This window comes from Myotis myotis, unplaced genomic scaffold, assembly GCF_014108235.1.
Source record: "Myotis myotis isolate mMyoMyo1 unplaced genomic scaffold, mMyoMyo1.p scaffold_m19_p_2, whole genome shotgun sequence".
Lineage (NCBI taxonomy): Eukaryota > Metazoa > Chordata > Mammalia > Chiroptera > Vespertilionidae > Myotis > Myotis myotis.
In genome coordinates, this window is record NW_023416324.1 from 25,114,169 (window position 1) to 25,132,470 (window position 18,302).

Genomic DNA, 18,302 nt, shown 5'->3' on the forward strand with positions numbered 1-18,302 from the left:
GCCCCATTTATAGGCGAGAAACTGAGCCTGAGCGAGGTTAAGGTCACAGACCTTGCCCAAGGTCAGAGTTGCCAAGTGGCTGGGGAAAGCCCTTGTTTAATGCACTTTCTCCAAGAAGCCTTCCCTACTTCAGTCACCTTCCAGTTCCAGGGTTCCACTCATCGCCACCCCCAACTTCCTCTTCCCTTCCAGGCATTTGCCAGCCCTCTCTCAGAGCACAACCTTCATTCTGCCTTCAGAAAAGACTGCTCATTTATCACCCTTGTTCAAGGGGGGGGCTGCTGGTTAGCTTCATCTCTGATTCAGGGCACAGCCCAGAGCAGTCCATTGGTTTATGGGAATGTGAAGCTATTGCTTAAAGAACAAAGCTATCCCTACTCTTAATTTGAGATGAATTCTGCCATTACAAGAATCAGTGCACCCCTCCCCCGGCTGTTTGCAGTCTAGCTAGAAGCCCAGCATTGTGCAATATACAACCTGAGAATTACAGGCTGCATCCCAGTCCCCAAATGCTGTGGACTCAAGCGGGGGGAGGGGGGGGTGCGCCTAGGGATGCCCTGGGACACGAAGGACGACAGTGAAGGGCAGGAGCTTCAGAGACCCTGCAAGCCTGACACGGGGACATCCTCTGACTCTGCCCCGTGCCTCTGTGTGCAGTCACCAAGTCCTGTGGATTCAGCCTCCTAACCAGTGTCTCTGCCCTTCACCCCATCACCATTAGAGGATCATTGTCATCCCTCTACACCAGTGGTTCTCAACCTTGGCTGCACATTAGAATCACCTGGGAATCTTTTTAAAATCCTGATTTCTGGGCCTCATCCTCCGGAAATTCTGTTTCTTTGTTATGGGGTGGGGACCTCAGTTGATTTCAGTTAGTTCAAGCTAAAGAGGTAATAAAATCTGGAGAGGTTCTGTTAACTTTGGCCTTGTATGTGGTAGGGCCACAACATAAGTAACAAACAGAATTTCCGGGGGATGAAGCCCAGAAATCAGGATTTTAAAAAAATTCCCAGGTGATTGTAATGTGCAGCCAAGGTTGAGACCCACTGCTCTACATCCTTTCCCACTAATGTACTGTGGGCCTGACTCCAGTGTCCCTCCCTCTGATCCCTAGTTCCCTCTGCATCCAGGCTCTGGTCTTGCCCCAGGCACTCTCAATGGCTAATCTGCAGCTTTCTCATCCAGATTCACAAACTGGAAATTTTTTGGGTAAAAGGCAGACAGACGAGGCATGGGCTTAAGGCTCCAGCAAATGATTGTTTAGATTTAAGATTTGTTATTTTTTAAAGTTTGAAGTGATCATGGAAAAATGTGAATTTTATTGGACATCACTTATTTTGAGGTTCAATCTTGAATCCACATCGGGGCACCATAACAGTGTGGTGTCCTCATCTGGCCTCCCCTCAAGGCCTTTTGTGGCTGAGGCTTGCCAACCCCTCCAGCCTCACCCTCAGCCTTGCCATTTGACCCCCAGGTTCTCCAGGCTCTACTGAGCAGCACACCTGTCCCAACCAGCTCCACTGCAGTGTGGTAAGGGGAAATCCCTTGACCTTGTGTGCCTCGGTCTCCTCATGTGCTAAAAGGGGTTTAAATGTGTGAGTGTTGAAGAAGTGATACAGGCCATACCTGGCACGTGTGAGTGCAAGTCGTTACCTACCATTGTTATGCTGTTGTAATGTACCCCGCGAATTACAGAAGGACGCCTCAAGAAGTCGAATTAAAGAGTCATTTATTGCAATCAGGACTATGAGGGGCCATTCCCCAAATCTCATAGTGATAAGATGGTGGCAAAACCAGACATATAGGCAAAGATCACAAAGGTATTGATTACATCTCAAGGTTTGGAATGAGGAACCTGGTTTGCAAAAAAGCAGTTTACAGAAGCAGAATTAAGCATGTTAATTATAGTTTGGGTCTCGGGGTCACTGAATTGACAGAAACACCTTATCTAGAGCCCTCGGGTCTTGAGACCACTGAGTTGCCAGGAACTCATTATCTAGAGCCATCGAGGTAATTTAGAGTAATTGTGCTGTCCTGGTCTTGGGACCACTGAGTCAACTGGAATGCATTATCTGTGACCACTAAAACAATTTAGGATAATTGTGCTGTCCTGTTTCCCAGGTACAGAAAAATGTGCTTTCTAAAACCAGTAAGATAACAATCAATGGGATAGTCATTCAATCGAATGGGATGATGTATACAATTCAGAAAATCAAAATAACTTTTCTATTGTTAAGCCAAACAGCAGGGTTAGAGTTAAACTACAGTTTCTACCTGAGATGGTTGCTACCATACTTCAATGCTCCTTTCTATCTCATGGCCTTAAACTATTTCCTCTTCCTGGAACACTTTCCTCCCACTGACCTTTCCTGTCGTCCCAACCAGTTCCTTCCAGCCTTCTGAACTCAGTCTAGGACAGTGGTTCTCAACCTTCTGGCCCTTTAAATACAGTTCCTCATGTTGTGACCCAACCATAAAATTATTTTCGTTGCTACTTCATAACTGTAATGTTGCTACTGTTATGAATCGTAATGTAAGTATCTGATATGCAGGATGGTCTTAGGTGACCCCTGTGAAAAGGTCGTTCGACCGATAAAAGGGTCGCGACCCACAGGTTGAGAACCGCTGGTCTAGGAGGTACTTGCCCTCAGCACAGCACCTTAACATAAATGAACAAGTGTACGGAGAACGCGCCTAGAGAAGAGCAGGCTGTGCATAAGGGAACTGGTATCGACATAAGGAATGTCCAAACCTGGAGAGAATTTTAATGAGTTTATTTGCATCAAACTGACGACAATTGCCAGGAAGCAAAAATTCAACAATTTGAGAAAAATTTTCTGGTTCCTGGCAGTTTTGTAGCTTACTTTATACATTAGAATCAAAGGAAACATAAAAATGGGTTACATGAAATTCATTGATGGCAGATTAAGGGGTGGGAGAAAGCAACGCAGGGGAAATCTCTGGGATTGGATAAAAAGTAAAACACTTCTTTTACATTGGTGGGTACAGGATAGCTCGTAAGTAACACAGCACATAGAAATGGTATTTGGGGAAGAAGAAAACAGGTATGGGTGTGACTTGGGGCTGGGGGGGGGGGTGGGAAAGGAAATTACTCTGACATTTCAAAGGCATGTTATTTTATGCAAAAAGACAATACACAGGCTGACTTATGTAAAGATTGACCTTTGTCAAATCAAGGAAACCACAGGAATAGCTAGGATGTGACTACAAGCCCTCGCCAACTCTTGGGAATTTTTATGTTCAGACCATCCTATATGGTTACTTTCCGTCTCCGAGTTTGAAGGCTCGCAGGCGGGCCTCCCCTGACTTTGTCAGGGTTAGTGTGTGACCCCTTTCTCTCCACACTAGTCAGTCCTGGAGTTTCCCTGAGGAGCCTCCTCTTGCAAGCCACCTGGGCCTTGACAATTAAGATGGCGCATAGGCGGTTCCCAGGCCTGCAGAGGGTCCCAGGGCTCCTTGGCAGGGCTGGAGGCGGGTGCACCAGGGTCAGTAGCAGGCACAGCGCGAGCTGGACCAGCAGGAGCCAGGAGGTGGGGGTCCCCGCAGCAGCGATAGAGTAGGCTTCCGGGAAGGAGAAGCTCTAAGCGGCGCGCCCAAAGGACTGCGGGGAGGGCGCCAGGAGGCCGGCCAGGAGCTCCAGTGGCGGGACACTCAGGCTGGTTGTGGTGGCCGAAGCAGGCGCCCACTCTGCGGGCCTGGCTGGCACTCACGGGGCTCTTCCAGACGGGACTGAGGCCTCGTTTCTGGTTCTGGGGCTGCACAGCGCACCAAGGCGGGGCTGCCGGGTCCCTCGCTGGCCAGACCCAGACCCGGGATTCCCGCCCGCGGGAGGGCGCGCAAGGACACGCCCTGCGGGAGCGCAGGTTCTCGGTTTCTCCTGACCCGCCGCTACCCTGGAGCCCTCGGACAGCGGCCCCGAACCGCCCGATGGCGTGGCCAGCGGCTGCGAGGGCAGCCCGGGACGACCCTGCCGACCCCGACAGCTGAGCTGTGTTTCCCTGGTCGGACCTGCCCACCACCCACCCGGTCGCGTCTCCCGAGCGCACCGCCCACAACATCAATTACGACTCCGAGCTCTCACCACGAAGGTGGGCTCTGGGCCTTGGCCCCGCCCCCGCCCCGCGCTCCCATTGGCCAGGCCCGGAGGGGGCGGGGCCCGAAGGCCGGGCGCTGGACCTGGCAGCCGCGGGGCGCGCGGCAGAGCCCGCGGGTTGTGCTGAGCGGAGCTCGTGGGTCCGCACCTCCCCGAGCGCCTGGACTGCGCGGCTTCGTCGGCGGCCCGGCTGCAGGGCACGGCGGCGGCGGACACATTAGCCGGCGGCCCGCAGTCCCCGAGTGGCTGCTGCCGCAGGTGTTGGCGTCCGCGCCACCGGCCCAGAGCCGCGACAGGTGCCCGCGGGTTCTCTGGGGACGGCGCTGCGCCGCGGGCACCTCCCGCCCGTCCTGTCCCTCAGCCCCGGGCCGCGGCGAAGCGGATGCGCGTCGGGTGAGCGCGGCGTCCCGCCTGCCATGGCCGCGCGCCCCGGGCCGCTGTGGCTCCTGGGGCTGGCGCTGTGCGCGCTGAGCGGCGGCGGCCCCGGCCCGCGCCCCCCAACCGGCGGCCCGCCCCGCCGCCTGGGCCCCCGCGAGCGCCGCGACCTGCAGCGCGAGATCCTGGCGGTGCTCGGGCTGCCCGGGCGCCCCCGGCCCCGCGCACCGCCCGCCGCCGTCCGGCTGCCCGCGTCCGCGCCGCTCTTCATGCTGGACCTCTACCACGCCATGGCCCGCGACGACGACGAGGACGGGGGTCCTCGCGAGCGGCGCCTGGGCCGCGCCGACCTGGTCATGAGCTTCGTCAACATGGGTGAGTGCGGGGCCGCGTGGGCAGCGGTTATCCGCGGGGCCCCGGGACCTCCGCGAGGATGCGCGCGTGGGAAGCCAGCGGGTCCGGGCCCCCCAGGGTGGCCCCTCGGCAGGAGCACGGGCTGCAGGGGACAGTGCCCAGCCTCGGACAGTGGGTGCTCCGGCGGTGAGCCAGGAGTGACCGTGTGGTGGACAAGGGCCCCGCAGGGGAGTTGGGGCTGCCCGGGTCAGCGGGGCCAGGTCTACGGGTCGGGGGTCCGTGAGCTGTGGGTGGGGCGGAGCAGACGCAGGAATTCGAGTCCCAGGGCGAGTACAGTCATCCGCCCCCAAACACACCCAAAGGGAGGAATCATGTGCCGTCAGGTGGACCTGGGCAGTGCCGGGAAGACAGTCCAGTCCTGGGAGACGATGAGTAAACAGGCTGCCATGCTGTCCTGTGATCAGGGCAGTAGGAGGAAAGGGACAAAGTTCACTGTAGAGCACCCGTCACATCGCCAAAATGACCAGAGCCGAGGGAGCACCCAGTGTCCTGAGTCCACAGCAGCCTCCCGGCAGCCTGTAGGCGGGGGTGTAGCTGTCAGAACCAGGTGGGAAGGTGCAGCCTCAGTTCAGTGGGGCAGTCTGTGCTCTGTCACCACGCCCAGAGCCTGGGACCCGCTTCACATGCAGTGTGTCCAGGCCTGTGCAATGGCCCGATGGGCAGCTTGGACCTCATTGTTCTCCCAGGCAAAGCCCAGCTTTCCCCTCTGCAGCCACATCTGGAGCCATTTACCCTTAAAGTTCTCAGAAATACCTTTTCCATTACTAAACTCTCCTTAATGTTCAATCATGTCCCCCGTCCCTTCTGCCTCCTGTCTGTGGCCAGTGATGGGCAGGGGCCTGGGCTCAGAAAGACACCAGACTGGACCTGGGGACCCAAGAACTGCAACTTGGCTCGAGGTGGGGAGGTGAGGAGAGCTGAGGGTCTGAGAGCAGGGAGAGGACCTTGCCAAGGCCACCAGCCTCCCTCCACCCACAGCCTCTCCCAGTCCTCCCAAGAGCCCAGTTACCAGCCATGACATTCATCCCAGATGAGGACAGTGAGGCGGGGAGAGGCATTGTCACAGCCGGGATAGCAGGGCCTCTCGGCGGCCCAGCCAGGGCAGGCCCAGGTTGCTTGGCTCTACTTCTGGTCCTTAAGGACATGTCTGCTGTCGGGGCACCAGGCTCTCAGGGTGGAGGGAGCTTTCAGAGTGGCCCAGGCAGAGGAACCAGGGGATGGAGCAGCAGCAGGAACTGTGAGGCCCTCAGCCATTTGCTTCCTGCAGGAGGGCAGGAAGAGGGCACAGCCAAGGAGGGCTGATGGTGGGCTGAGGTGAGGCAATGAGCAGTAGGAGGCAGCTGTTAACTTCTGCAGAGAGCCCAGTGCCAGGCACAGGACTTGGGTCACTGGGTTCTGGATGCTGCCTCCCTGGTTAGAGGGCATGGTGGGGACGAGGGACAGAGAGTATGTGGAACTGAGGCTGGAGCTCTGTACTGGGGACAAGCTGACCCAGGGCTCGGGACCAAGAAGAGCTGTGGATGGAGTCACGGGGAAAATGCCCCAAGGGAGCCATCTCCTAGAGTGAGTCAGCGCCCAGCCCATGTCCTGCTTCAACCAGCGGCCCCTGGGTCAAGGCGTGCACAGCCCTAATGGGAGCTGCTGCTGTGGATCAAGCAGGGCCCTGAGCTCAGGAAGACCTGGCCCCCTCTGACTCTGCTGTGTGACCTTAGGCAAGTCCCTCCCCTCTCTGAGCCGCAGGCCCCTCCATATAAAAGGGGCCCCTAGTGATCAGAGCATCCTCAGAGTCGTGGTGTGATTGGTTGATACTTGGGAGGAGCAGAAAGTCAGCTCCTCTTTGAGGATGAATCTGGGCCTCATCACTGACTCTGGTCCCTCCCAGCTACTTCCCAGCCCTGGTTCAGATGTGACAGGAAAGTCCCATGTGTCTTATATGCATGTGAAACCCAGAAACAGATTTTAAAAGCCAGCCAAAGGCATTACCACCAATTTTTAGGATAAAAACTAGCATTTGAACGTCCATAGCTCTAGAACTCCTTGTTTCATCCATGCAGCGCCATGCGAAGCTGTGTTACCAGCCTCATTTCATGGGCTCAGAGAGGTTGAATGGCCAGCCCAGGCCACACAGCATGTCCATGTCATCATCTAGGCTGAGGATTCCAAACCCCAGCTTCTTCCTCCACCACCTCTGTGTGTTTCATAAGATCTAAGGCCGGTGGGACCAACAACCTGGTCCTTGTTCAGTGGAAGCCCAGCTGTGGGCGGGCCCAGCCGGCTGTCAGTGACTTCTTTATTCTGACATACTAATTGCACTAGTAGAACTCTCAGTGAGAGTGGTTTCAACTGGTAATTACCTAGACTGATGTGGGGATTAGATACCTAGCAGGACTCTTTTCTTGTTTGGAGGCCCAGGCCCCAGGCCCCTGAGCCACATGGAGTCTAATAGCAGAGTCGCTGTGCTATCAGCTCCCACGCCCCGGCTCCCACACCTGCTGCCTCCTGCTCCTCCTCTCCTATCGGCCTCATCTGGCTCCTGGGAAGCCAGGCCTGGTGCCGGCCAGGTCCCTGACCATCAGTGGCAGTTTGTGGGACCCAGTGGCCATAGGCCTCTCCTAGACCTCTGTGGCCAGACCTGGCGGCCCTGCCTGACCTGCCTGGCAATCTCATCCATGTAGAAACTTGGCTTCCTATGGCCGGAACACAGTAATGGGAGCAGACACCCAGGTGGAGAAGACAGAACCTCCCCTGGTGTCAGTCACCTGGGCTTAGGGAGGAGACAGCCCTGAGCTGAGCAACACCCGGGTTCAGACACCTCTTCTCTGGGCCTCTGGTCTCCCATCCAGTCTGTAGTGATGGTGTCAGAAAAACGGGCCTCCCAGCTCTGACCCTGTGGCTCTGTTGGACAGACCTTCTCACAAAACAGTCCATTCTCCTCCAAGCACAGGTGTGACTGGCTGCACCTCAGGCACTGCAGGTCGGCCCAGCCCCTGCTGAGGGAGCAAAGAGGCAGGCAGGACCAGCCCTGCTTGTTCCCAGAATCCTTTTCACCTCATGTGAGCAGGTGACGGGCTCCTCTTCCATTGAGAAACTGAGGCACGAACACACTGCAGGCAGAAGTCCAGCCAGAAACGATGGAGCCATCTTCACTTTCGTCCTGACCCTTCCCTGCACCAGACTGATTTCTTCCTGGGTCTCAGGTGACAGGTGTTGACAAACAGGCCGTTGTATCTGGGAGAGGCGGGGCTTGCTGGGAGTTGGGGGATCTGGCCCAGGTCCTTCTCAGCCCTGTGACCTTGAAGGGCTGACTCTTTACCTCCATGAGCCCCAGGCCACGTTCTTTGGTTCTTCACTAGGGAATTCTTTCATTTTTTTCACTAATTCACTCAACAAATGGTCGTGTGGCACCTGCTCTGTGCCAGGCACAGTTGTAGTGACTGAGATATGACAGTGAACAAAGCCAAGTCTCTGCCCTGGTGGGCCTGGCCTTGTAGTGGGAAAGACAAGTGACAAACACAGGAGCCACGGAGGTGGCTGTCAAGTCTGGACAGTGACACCCCCCCCATCTGGACAGAGGAAGGGGTGGGCAGGGGGAGTGGACAGGACGGGGCTCAGGGTTCTGACCTGGGACCCAGACAGAGTTTGCATCTGGACTCTGCTGCCTACGCTTAGTGTGATCCGGACTTTCCAGTCCCCCTCTCAGAGCCTCAGTTTCCTCTTCTGTAAAATGGAGATGCTCACGGTACCCACCGTAAGGGGCTGCTGAGGGACCATGTGAGATGACACCCAGGGGTGACCTCAGCCCAGACCTCCACATCTGTCCCTTCACTGCCATCTCATAGCTACTGTCACATGTTTGTTAAGGAGAAGAATGAGGCTCAGAGACATTCCTTGATTTTCCCAAGGCCACACAGCAGGTGGTCTCCCTGCCTGTACAGCCTCTGCTCTTCTCCCACGTAGAAGCTGCCTCTCCACCCGCCCTGGGCCTGGCCTATCATTAGGTCCAGTGAGGGCCTCTGAACCGGACTGGACTGAATGTACGTTGTAAACTGAGAATCCTGTTTTTAAAGCGTCTATTGTTTGGGGGTTTACAGAAATAACACATGCTCATTACGCAAAATTCAGACCACACAGGCACATATGACACGAGGGCCCCGGGAGTCCTACCAGCCATCCCCTCAGGCAGCCACCTTCTCATTCCTGTCACCACACGTTCATTTGGCCTGTTCTTTGAAGCTCATGTGAATGGAATGATACAGTGCATAGTCTTGTGTGTGATACCCTCTGCATATTTCACTCCACATGATATTGTTGAGATTCACCACGATGTTGTATCTGTAGTTGTTTTTTACACGTGAATGAATTGTATTGCGTTGCATGACCACACCACACGGATCCATTCTTACTGATGGACACGTGGCTTGTTTCTGGTTTGGGTTATGAAGAAAGCTGCTCTGAGCATCCTTGGACTCCTCCCTCCGTGGCTGTATCAAACCGGGTGCTCATCCCGACTCTGCCACTTGGGAGCCGTGAGACTTTACACAGGTTCCTTTTAGATTAGAGCCTCTGACCCTCACTTCCTCACTCTTAAGACACCTTGAGGTGCACGAGGCCTACCTTCCCGGGTGTGTAGGACTGAGCGAAACGTGCAGTGAGGCCAGCTGGATGCCCGCCTCACGGATGGGACTTCATAGATGGGAGCTGATTGATACATCACATCCTACTTCAGTGCCTTTGCTCGTGTCATACCCTCTGCATAGACGACACTCACCTCCATGTCTGTTTTTAAAGGGGGTAGACAGGGGTTTCCATAAACCTGACTCTTCCCAGCCCCACTCCTCCCAAAGAGCCAGGCTCCTGCCATGGTTAGAGCCCCCATGCTTCCTGGTTGTTAGTCACTTTCTGCCTATAGATCAGGGGTGTGTCTACCCTCTTTATCCTTCTCCCCAGGAGACCATGAATCACCTGGGAGCAGGGACCAAATCTGACTCTTCATGTTCCCTCCTGCCCCCTCTGCCATGCACCTGTCTCTGTGGGCAAAGGTGAAGGAGAGGAATTCGGGGGGAGGCAGGGCCGGAACCCGGGGAAGGAGCCTGGCCTGGCGGTGGGGAGAGCAGGGCCAGCGCTCTCTGTCTTTTCAGAAACTGACAGTGGGTGCAGCATGTCCCTGGGTCCTCCCCTGGGATCCCGGGTCCCTGCAGGGTCCTGCTTGGGAGGGGGGGTGGCTGCAGCAGGCATCTCAGGGCACCTGTTGACAGAAGAACCTTGAAGACAGGTGAGCCCGTCCCAGTGTTGCCGCCCAGAGGAACCCTAGGCCACTCATTTTATAGCAGCTCGAGTCTGAGAGTCCATGTGAAGGACCCTTACCTGACCTGTGACCCCTGGCAGGTCTCTGCCCTTCTGGGCCTCAGTTTCCCCATCTGTGCAGGGTTGCCCTGAAGGCTTTTGCAGCTCTGACCAGAGAATGTGCCCACCCCCTGCCTCCCGATGGGGGCTCCTCCAGGGGTGAGCACAGAGTGGAGGCACAGGCGGCCACCTCCTCAGGGATCACATTCCCCACGGGAGAGAGGCGTGTCCCCGAGATGTGACCACATCTTTCTGGGAAACGCCCACAGTTCAGTGCTTTCCCGGGTCTGAACTGGAGGACTCGCCTCCCCCTGGCTCACATCCCCTTGGATCTATTTTTGGCCTTGGCAGGCTTGATGTGGTGGAGTGTGCGGTGTCCCCTGTAATTCGGGGTCTGAAGCCGGCTGAGGTCCGGACGGTAATTATGTGTGCAGAGCCATTTATGGAAAGAACTCTGAAAAAAGTCAGTAATGAGAACTGACTAAAAATACCACAGCCATGCAACCTGGGGCTCCTCTCAGCAGCGCTGAGATTTCTGGTGGGAGGAAGCCCTTCAGGACGCAGAATCGATAGGTGATCAATTCCTCGGCTCCCCAGTGGGCCTGCACCGGCCGAGGGGACCCGGGTCTGTTTTAGGTTTGAAGTGGGCCCGTCGGCCTCAGTTACCGATAGGACCAGCCAGACAGGCCCAGCCCGTCCGCCTCCGGGACCCTGAGCTGCCCTCTGCCTCGAGGCCGGCAAGTCCCACAGGAAAGTGAAACACATGTGTGGCCTCTGATGGAGACACCGTGACAGGCAGCCTCTCCCAGACCAGCAGCAGTGCCCTAGCCCACAGCTGGGGTGCTGGGCCCTGGGCCACTGTCCTGGGGACCAGGAGCTTTGGGGGGAAGAGGCTCCTGGAAGACCGGGAGCTTAACAAGTGGCCTTTGTGGTGGATGGGATGATGCTCACCAACTGAGCCACAGGGCCAGGGCCTCTTCCACCTCTTTACATGACTGGTCCCTTTCCTCCTCCAAACTTGACTATTTCCCCCTTGTTTACCAGGTTTGGGATGATAAACTGATTCCTAGCAGAGGTTCTCAGCCTCCCAGATGTTTGGCACTGTCCAGACACATTTTGCTTGTTAGAACTCGGGAGGAGAAGGCAGACACGGGATGCTGCTAACCTTCCGCCGCACTCAGGGCGGTCCCACAGCAGGGATCTGGCCCAAAAGGCGGACAGTGCGAAGGGTGAGAAATCGGATCCAACGCAAAATGCTTACTGATGAGGGCGGTGAACCGATGGCTAGTCACACTGCTGCAGGTCTTATTCTCTTTGATACTCAAATTGTCCTGTTTGGCCATTACAAAGCCTCATCAAGTTGGCTTCTGAGTACGTTTACCTCTCCTAGGAGTTTCTGAGAGCTTCTTGCTTTCTGGTACGAGATGTCCCAGGCTCTGCTCATGCATTTCCTGCCCTGGGTGGGAAGTCGGCGACTCTCCCCAAGCCCCGTGCCATGTGGTGAAGTGGGTCCCTGCGACTGCACTCTGGGCGCGAGGGCTCCCACTGCCCCTGCGTGGCCATCATTTCTAGGCTTTCTAGGGAATATGTGTTTTCTATGAGGAAGAAAATCATGACCTCAAACTAATATTTCCAGTTCAAATTTAGAATTTTAGGTTTTAATTATATCTTTTTAAAAAATATATTTTTATTGATTTCAGAGAGGAAGGGAGAGGGAGAGAGAGATAGAAACATTAATGATGAAAATCAAGAATAATTGATCGGCTGCCTCCTGCACGCCCCCTACTGGGGATTGAGCGAGCCTGCACCCCAGGCGTGTGCTCTTGATGGGAATCGAACCCAGGACTCTTCAGTCCGCAGGCGGAGGCTCTATACACTGAGCCAAACCTGCCTGGATGGTTTACTTACATCTTAAATTTTGTATTTCTATTTTATTTTTACATTACATTACAATACATTAACATATTGTTTACTTTGTTCTACAATTTGATGTACTCGGAAGGAGACATCGCTTCTGTGGCATTCTTCTCCAAAATCCATAATTTCAACCGTATCTAATAAGAAAGCATCAGGTAGACTCACAGGGAGGGACGTGCAACAAAGTGACTGACCAGTGCTCCTCCAAAGGGCCAAGGTCATGGAAGACAAGGAAAGACAGCAATTGTTACAGAGGACAAAACAACTAAATGCGCTGTGGGATCCTGAATTGGATCCTGGAACAGAAAAGGCACATTAGTGGGAAAACTGGTAAAATGCAAGAAAAGTCAATATTTAGTTCATGGTATTGTACCAATACCAATTTCCTGGTTTTGATAATTATACTATGGTTTGCTTATGTAAGGTGTTATCATCAGGGGAAGCTGGGCAAAGAACATATAGGAAATCTGTGTACTATTCTTCCAACAACTTTTCTCTAAATCTAAATAATCTAAAACTATTACAACATAAAGTGAGTCCCACGCCCCCACCCCCGAACTTTTTTCCAGTGCCACCCATATCCTTCATGGCGCTCATCACATACAGTGACCATGTTTGTTTACTTTCGTGTTTGCTACCTGACTTCCCGCCGCACTACACACTCGCTGGCGGCCGGCTGGTCCAGCTTGTCTGCAGTTTCCCCAGGCCAAGCGGCTCGCATTCAATAAGCACTGCTTTCAAACGTGTCAAATGAATGAATGAATGAATGAATGAATGAATGAATATTCCTGGATGTGACCAGGGGAGAGCGAGTGCTCTTAGAAAGCCTCCAGTACATGAGAAGGTGGCATAGTCAGAAGTCGTCTGTCACGTGCCCAGAGGGGAAATTAGGTGCCCCCCAGATTTTGGAGATGGGGGAAATAATTTACTGCCCAGAAACCTTGCTCCAAACACAGTGGTTCCTGTCCCCCACCAGTGCCACCACGGACAGGGGACTCCTGGCAGGACATACTCCGATGGCCGGGATCCAGAGCAGAGGCCAGGCAGGGAGCACCCCCTGCCCCCGGCCCAGCCCATCTGAACCTGCCAGGGGACCTGAAGTGAACTTCGCAGCCCCACAACCGGCAGCAAAATTGTATCCTGGGAAAGCCCGAGAAATCACGTTGTACAGACCTGGGCTTTTCCCATAAATTCCCTCTGAGGATCATCAAGCAATAGCAGCAGGGTGGGGAGCAGCCACGGGCCAAGTCCAACAAGGGTGGGGGTGGTCCCCTGCAGTGGAAGGAGCCCACACAGGGGTGAGGACGTCTGGGTTCCCTCTGTGTGTGGAAATGTGGGAGCAGAGTGTGTGGTGATCTCTGCCCTTAGAGCTTGATGTTGAGAGTCTTCAGCACTTTCATGAAGAAGGGGTTCGTTTCTGCTTTGTGTCCGAGCCAGAATTGGGGCGATGGCCCCAGGGCATTGCTGAGGGGCCACCTCCCCGGTCCTGGACGTCTTTGGGAGACTCCAGACCCTGGTGATGGGGAAGGTGGAGACTGCACATGAAGAGACACCGGAAAGGGAATACTCTTGAACAATGTGTTAGAAGTACTTGCTGGACCATCACCGAGTGCCGGCTATAGTAGCAAACATGGCTTTTTACAGTTTCATCTGACGTGGTGTCAAGTGGGCCTTTTTCAGATGTGGATACTGAGGCCCCGGTGAAGAGGAGGCACCTGGAAGCCATCCAAATGCCTCTCAGCTGAATGGATACACGTGATGGCCTATAATCTTCCTTTCATACTTTTATTCAGAAACGGAAGTCGCATGGCTCCGTTCTCTCCCCCGGGGCTCTTGAGTCTCACACATGAAGCTCCTGATGGTGCTGGCAGGATGTTGTCCCTTTGATGCACCAATTAAGTTCAGAAATGGCAGGCCAGCACCCGTCCCTGCCGCCTGGGGAAGAGCCATGGCTCCTATCTCACCATCCCTGCCCTTTACAGAGCCCTGCATGGAAAGGCTCCCAGTGTCCCCACCTCACAGATGAGGAGACTGAGCCCACACAGGGAAAGTGCTGGGAGGCTGGGACCAGAAGCTCCAGCTACAGGCCAGGCATCTACACTTCTCAGTGCAGGGCAGCCTGCCCAGGAACCACCACAGGGGAAACTCCAGGTCCCATCAAATACTGCTCTTCACTCAGCTTTTGGGGAGAAATATCTTCCCCAACCCAGAGGAGCAACCTCCGAAAAACTCTACACCCACAGAGTTCCAGCAAAGAGGGGGGGCTCGCCCTTTGGCCAGTTACAGTAATGTCTGGTTTAATGCGAGAGCCCAGAAAGTTTTATGTTTCTGATAAAACGCATTCTTTTCCTAAAAGTTTCCCATCTTCCGGGGCTTGGTGGGAGCAGCCAGAGGGGCTGTTTCCTGAGCTGGAGCTCCTGCTGGTTTATCAAAATGCAGGACGGAAGTTTGGAACGAGAATCCGTTAAAGTGAACAAGGTGCTCTTGACCCAGCAAGGGAAGGAGGCCGCACGGCGTGGTGCCCACGTGGAGCTGGCAGGTTTGCGGCTGGTTCCCTCGGTCCCCGGATCCAACATGGGAATCAGCCTCAGGCCTGCAGACAGAGTCCCGGTGACCCGCCCGCCAGTCCCCACTGTGCCTGGGGATAGGTGCACATAGCGGTGCTTTGAGAGGGTCCGTCCGCTGAAGGGTGTGAAGGAACGACACGCCTTCCCTCTGTGCCACACCCCGTGACAGCCAACAGCCGGGGCCTGTTCCGTCCTGCGGTCCCGGGATTCCTACACAGCCCGTAATGGACTCGGTCTGTGTGGTCCCCGAATGCGCGGGAATTGTCACCAAAGTTGTGCGAGTGCGTGTGTCTGCCGAGGACCCTGCCCCCCACGCTCTCGGCCTGTGCGGGAGGACCCCGGTGCCGCCGGTGTCTCTGAAACAGCCTGGCTCCCCGTGGGCATTTGCTGCGTGTCCAGCTTCCTGTCTGGTGATGGGCATTCTATTTCCTCTCCTCCCTGGTCTGGGAATGAAACACTCATCTCCTGCCCAAACATGTGTGTCTGCTGGCCCCACCCAGCACAGCTGTTTGCCCGGCCATCGCTGGACCAGGTTCCCACCGCGAGGACAGGACGTGCTCCCCACATCCGCCTCTGCCACCCGCCTGGTGACTTGTGGTCACTGAGCCCAGTAGCCAGAGAGAGACTTTTTAAAAAGACTCTCAGACATGTAATTAAAATCTCAGTGTTGGGTTTGGGGGAAGGTGCTGGGCGGCTCCCGCCCCTGCTTTCCGGAAACACAGATTTTTAGTGTTTGAAAGTGACAGGAGGCTAAAGTGAGACGGCCCTAAATATACTGTCCTGGGCATTTCCGGCAGCTGGGCATGTGGGATTAATTCTGCACAAGCGGCCTCTTGCCCAAAGTATTGGACCAGGCCCCGCAACGGAGCCACCTCGGGTCCCCCTCCAGCCCATGCTTCACCCCACCTCCATGCACAGCTTCCACACCACACCCTGCTCCCCGCTGCCTGGAGCCTGGCCCCCCACTGGCCAGAGGCACAGCCATGCTCCTAGACCGAACTCCAACTCTCCTCAGTCAGGCCACCGCCAGACTCACAGCCCGTACCCCACCCCTCTGATCTGTGGGTGACCCTGGCCCACTCAACCTGTGCATTTGATGTCCCCTCTGCCTAGAAAGCCCTCCCTGCCACCTCCTCACCTGCCAAGACTCCGTCATCCCATCCTTTGAGGCCAGTTCAGATGTCACCTCCTCCAGGAAGCCCACCCAGATCCTACCACACCATGGGACCTCCAACTCCCCGCACTGACTGGGCCTCCCCAGGAGCTGTCACTCCCACCTTGCTTCTTGTTTCTTTCCATCTCTCCCTCTGGCCCTCCCTCCTCCTTCACCTGCTCCAAGAGGACCCTGCCACCCTTTCGCCCTTCACTGTGTTTTATGGCTGTTGTCTCCCTGTCTGTGCTGTCATCTCTCAGCTCCAGGCCTTTGCTCACACTGGTCCCTTCCTCTGCAGCATTCTTGTCCCGTGACCTCGTGGTAAATTCACTGTCACCCCTCAAGGCCCAGCTCCAAAGTCAGCTGTGAGCGCTCACCGTCCCACGTCCCATCCACACACCTGGTGGACTCTGAAGTGCACTCAGTCATGTCCCTGCCGCCACTCGGCCTCCTCTCCTTGGGTCTGACGTCCATCTCTCAGAGGAGGGACCTGTCCTCTCTGCCTCATCTGTGGGCCCAGAGACAGAGGGGGCGGGGCCGGACCTGCTGGGTCGGAGGCTTGGGGGCCAGAAATGGAAGCTGCCCTTGTTGGCCCCACTGTGCGTCAGGTGCTGTGCTGGGCACCTCACTACCGGGCTCCGGGCCCTCTCAGCACTGGGGGCAGAGCCTGTGGGCAAGCCCGTTCCCCAGGGAGGAAATGCCTCTCCCAGGCTGTCCCGGCCCCTGGTTCCCACGGGCCCTGCCACCCTGGAGCCCGAGCCCAGAGCCAGGAGCGAACAGCCCGCTTTGTCTTGCAGTGGAGCTCGACCGCTCCCTGGGCCACCAGGAGCCCCCCTGGAAGGAGTTCCGCTTTGACCTGACCCAGATCCCGGCGGGGGAGGCGGTCACAGCTGCCGAGTTCCGGATTTACAAGCTGCCCAGCACGCACCTGCTCAACAGGACCCTCCACGTCAGCATGTTCGAGGTGGTCAGAGAGCGGGCCAACAGGTGCCTGCCCACACCCGACTCCCGGTCAAACTCTGTGGGTGTGTCGGCCCAGCCCTGGGGGGACGGACGGGGGCTTCCTGGGAGCACACCCTCCAAGAGGAAGATGCTTGGCCCAAGGCCCTGGCACCCTGGCTTCAATCCCCTCCCTGGCGTCCTGGCTGTGGGACCTTGGACGGGTCACTGAGCTCCCAAGCCTCAGTTTCCCCTCTGTCCACGGGTGCGGCAGCACCTTTCTATGGCAGACGCAGTGAGATGAGGCAGTGAGGCGCCCAGCTCAGGGCCAGGAGGGCCGACGCCCCAGGAGTGGTCCCCAGGTGGGCACAGGAAACACGAAGGCAGCTGTGCCGGCTTCGGTTAATTGTTCTTTCGTATCCACAGGGAGTCTGACTTGTTCTTTTTGGATCTTCAGACGCTCCGAGCTGAGGACGAGGGCTGGCTGGTGCTGGACGTGACAGCAGCCAGTGACCACGGGTTGTTGAACCGTAGCAAGGACCTGGGACTCCGCCTCTACGTGGAAACGGAGGACGGTAAGGCCGGGGGTCAGGCAGCGAACCTTCTCCCGGGCTCTGATCAGAGGGTCCGGGTTGCACCCCAGCTCTGCAGCTTTCTGACGGGGACCTTGGCAGGTTACTTACCCTCCAGGCCTTGTTTGTCGCCTGTGGAAGGAGGAGTCAGGCCTCATTCATCCACCAGGTGTTTAGGGGCGGAGCCTCCTTTGTCCCAGGCAGTGGGCACAGAAAGCCCGAAGGTGGGCCCAGATCGCCTGTGTGACTACATCAAGGGGCCGCAGGGCTGGAGCAGAGGGGTCAGGGAGAGTTGGTGGGAGAGGAGCTGAGAGAGCAGGCAGCGGCATTCTGAGTTAGGGTAAGCCAGCTAAGGGGTGGAGTTTTTAGGGAGCTTCTTGAATTTCACAGCAGTGGAGGGCGGCAGGGTCTGAGTTAGCTTTGCATAGAAGAGCCCTCAAGGAGGTGTGGCGTCACTCCCATCCCTTAGTGTGGGCAGCCCTCAGTGACTGGCTTCCCCAGGACAGTGTGCAGGGGGAGGGGAGGGAACTGGACGCTGGGAAAAGCTGACCAGCACCACCTCAGCCAGGCGGTCAAGGTTCCCATGGAAACTCACTGGGCTCTCGTGTACCCTGGATGTGGGGGGGATGGGAGGGCTCTTCTCCTCGGGGGTCTTCTCCCCAAACCCATGGCCCAGTGTCGCCATGAGAAAAACATCAGACAAACCCAACTGAAGGGCGGCCTACAGAACGCCTGAACCGGCAAGGCCACCAACAACAGGGCCGCCCGAGAACTGCACAGCCCAGAGGGCCTGAGGCGTTGCCATGACTCCGTGCCCTTGGGGTCCTGGATGGGATCCTGGAGAGGAAAGGGACCTGGGGAAACGAATGAAATCTGAATAAATCGTGCTGTTGAGTTAAGAAGGTATC

At 56.2% G+C, this 18,302-nt stretch overlaps 1 protein-coding gene across 1 annotated transcript in view; it reads left to right on the forward strand.

The window, feature by feature from the left end:
- The first annotated feature begins 4,215 nt into the window (after positions 1-4,215).
- Positions 4,216-18,302, forward strand: part of LOC118675493 (bone morphogenetic protein 8B) — a 30,790-nt gene continuing 16,703 nt past the window's right edge. Inside the window, exons 1-3 of the mRNA XM_036348382.1 lie at positions 4,216-4,864; positions 16,681-16,870; positions 17,249-17,397. Of these exons, the coding sequence (XP_036204275.1) occupies positions 4,531-4,864; positions 16,681-16,870; positions 17,249-17,397 (673 nt within the window). The 5' untranslated portion in view covers positions 4,216-4,530. The remainder of the gene's footprint in view (positions 4,865-16,680; positions 16,871-17,248; positions 17,398-18,302) is intronic.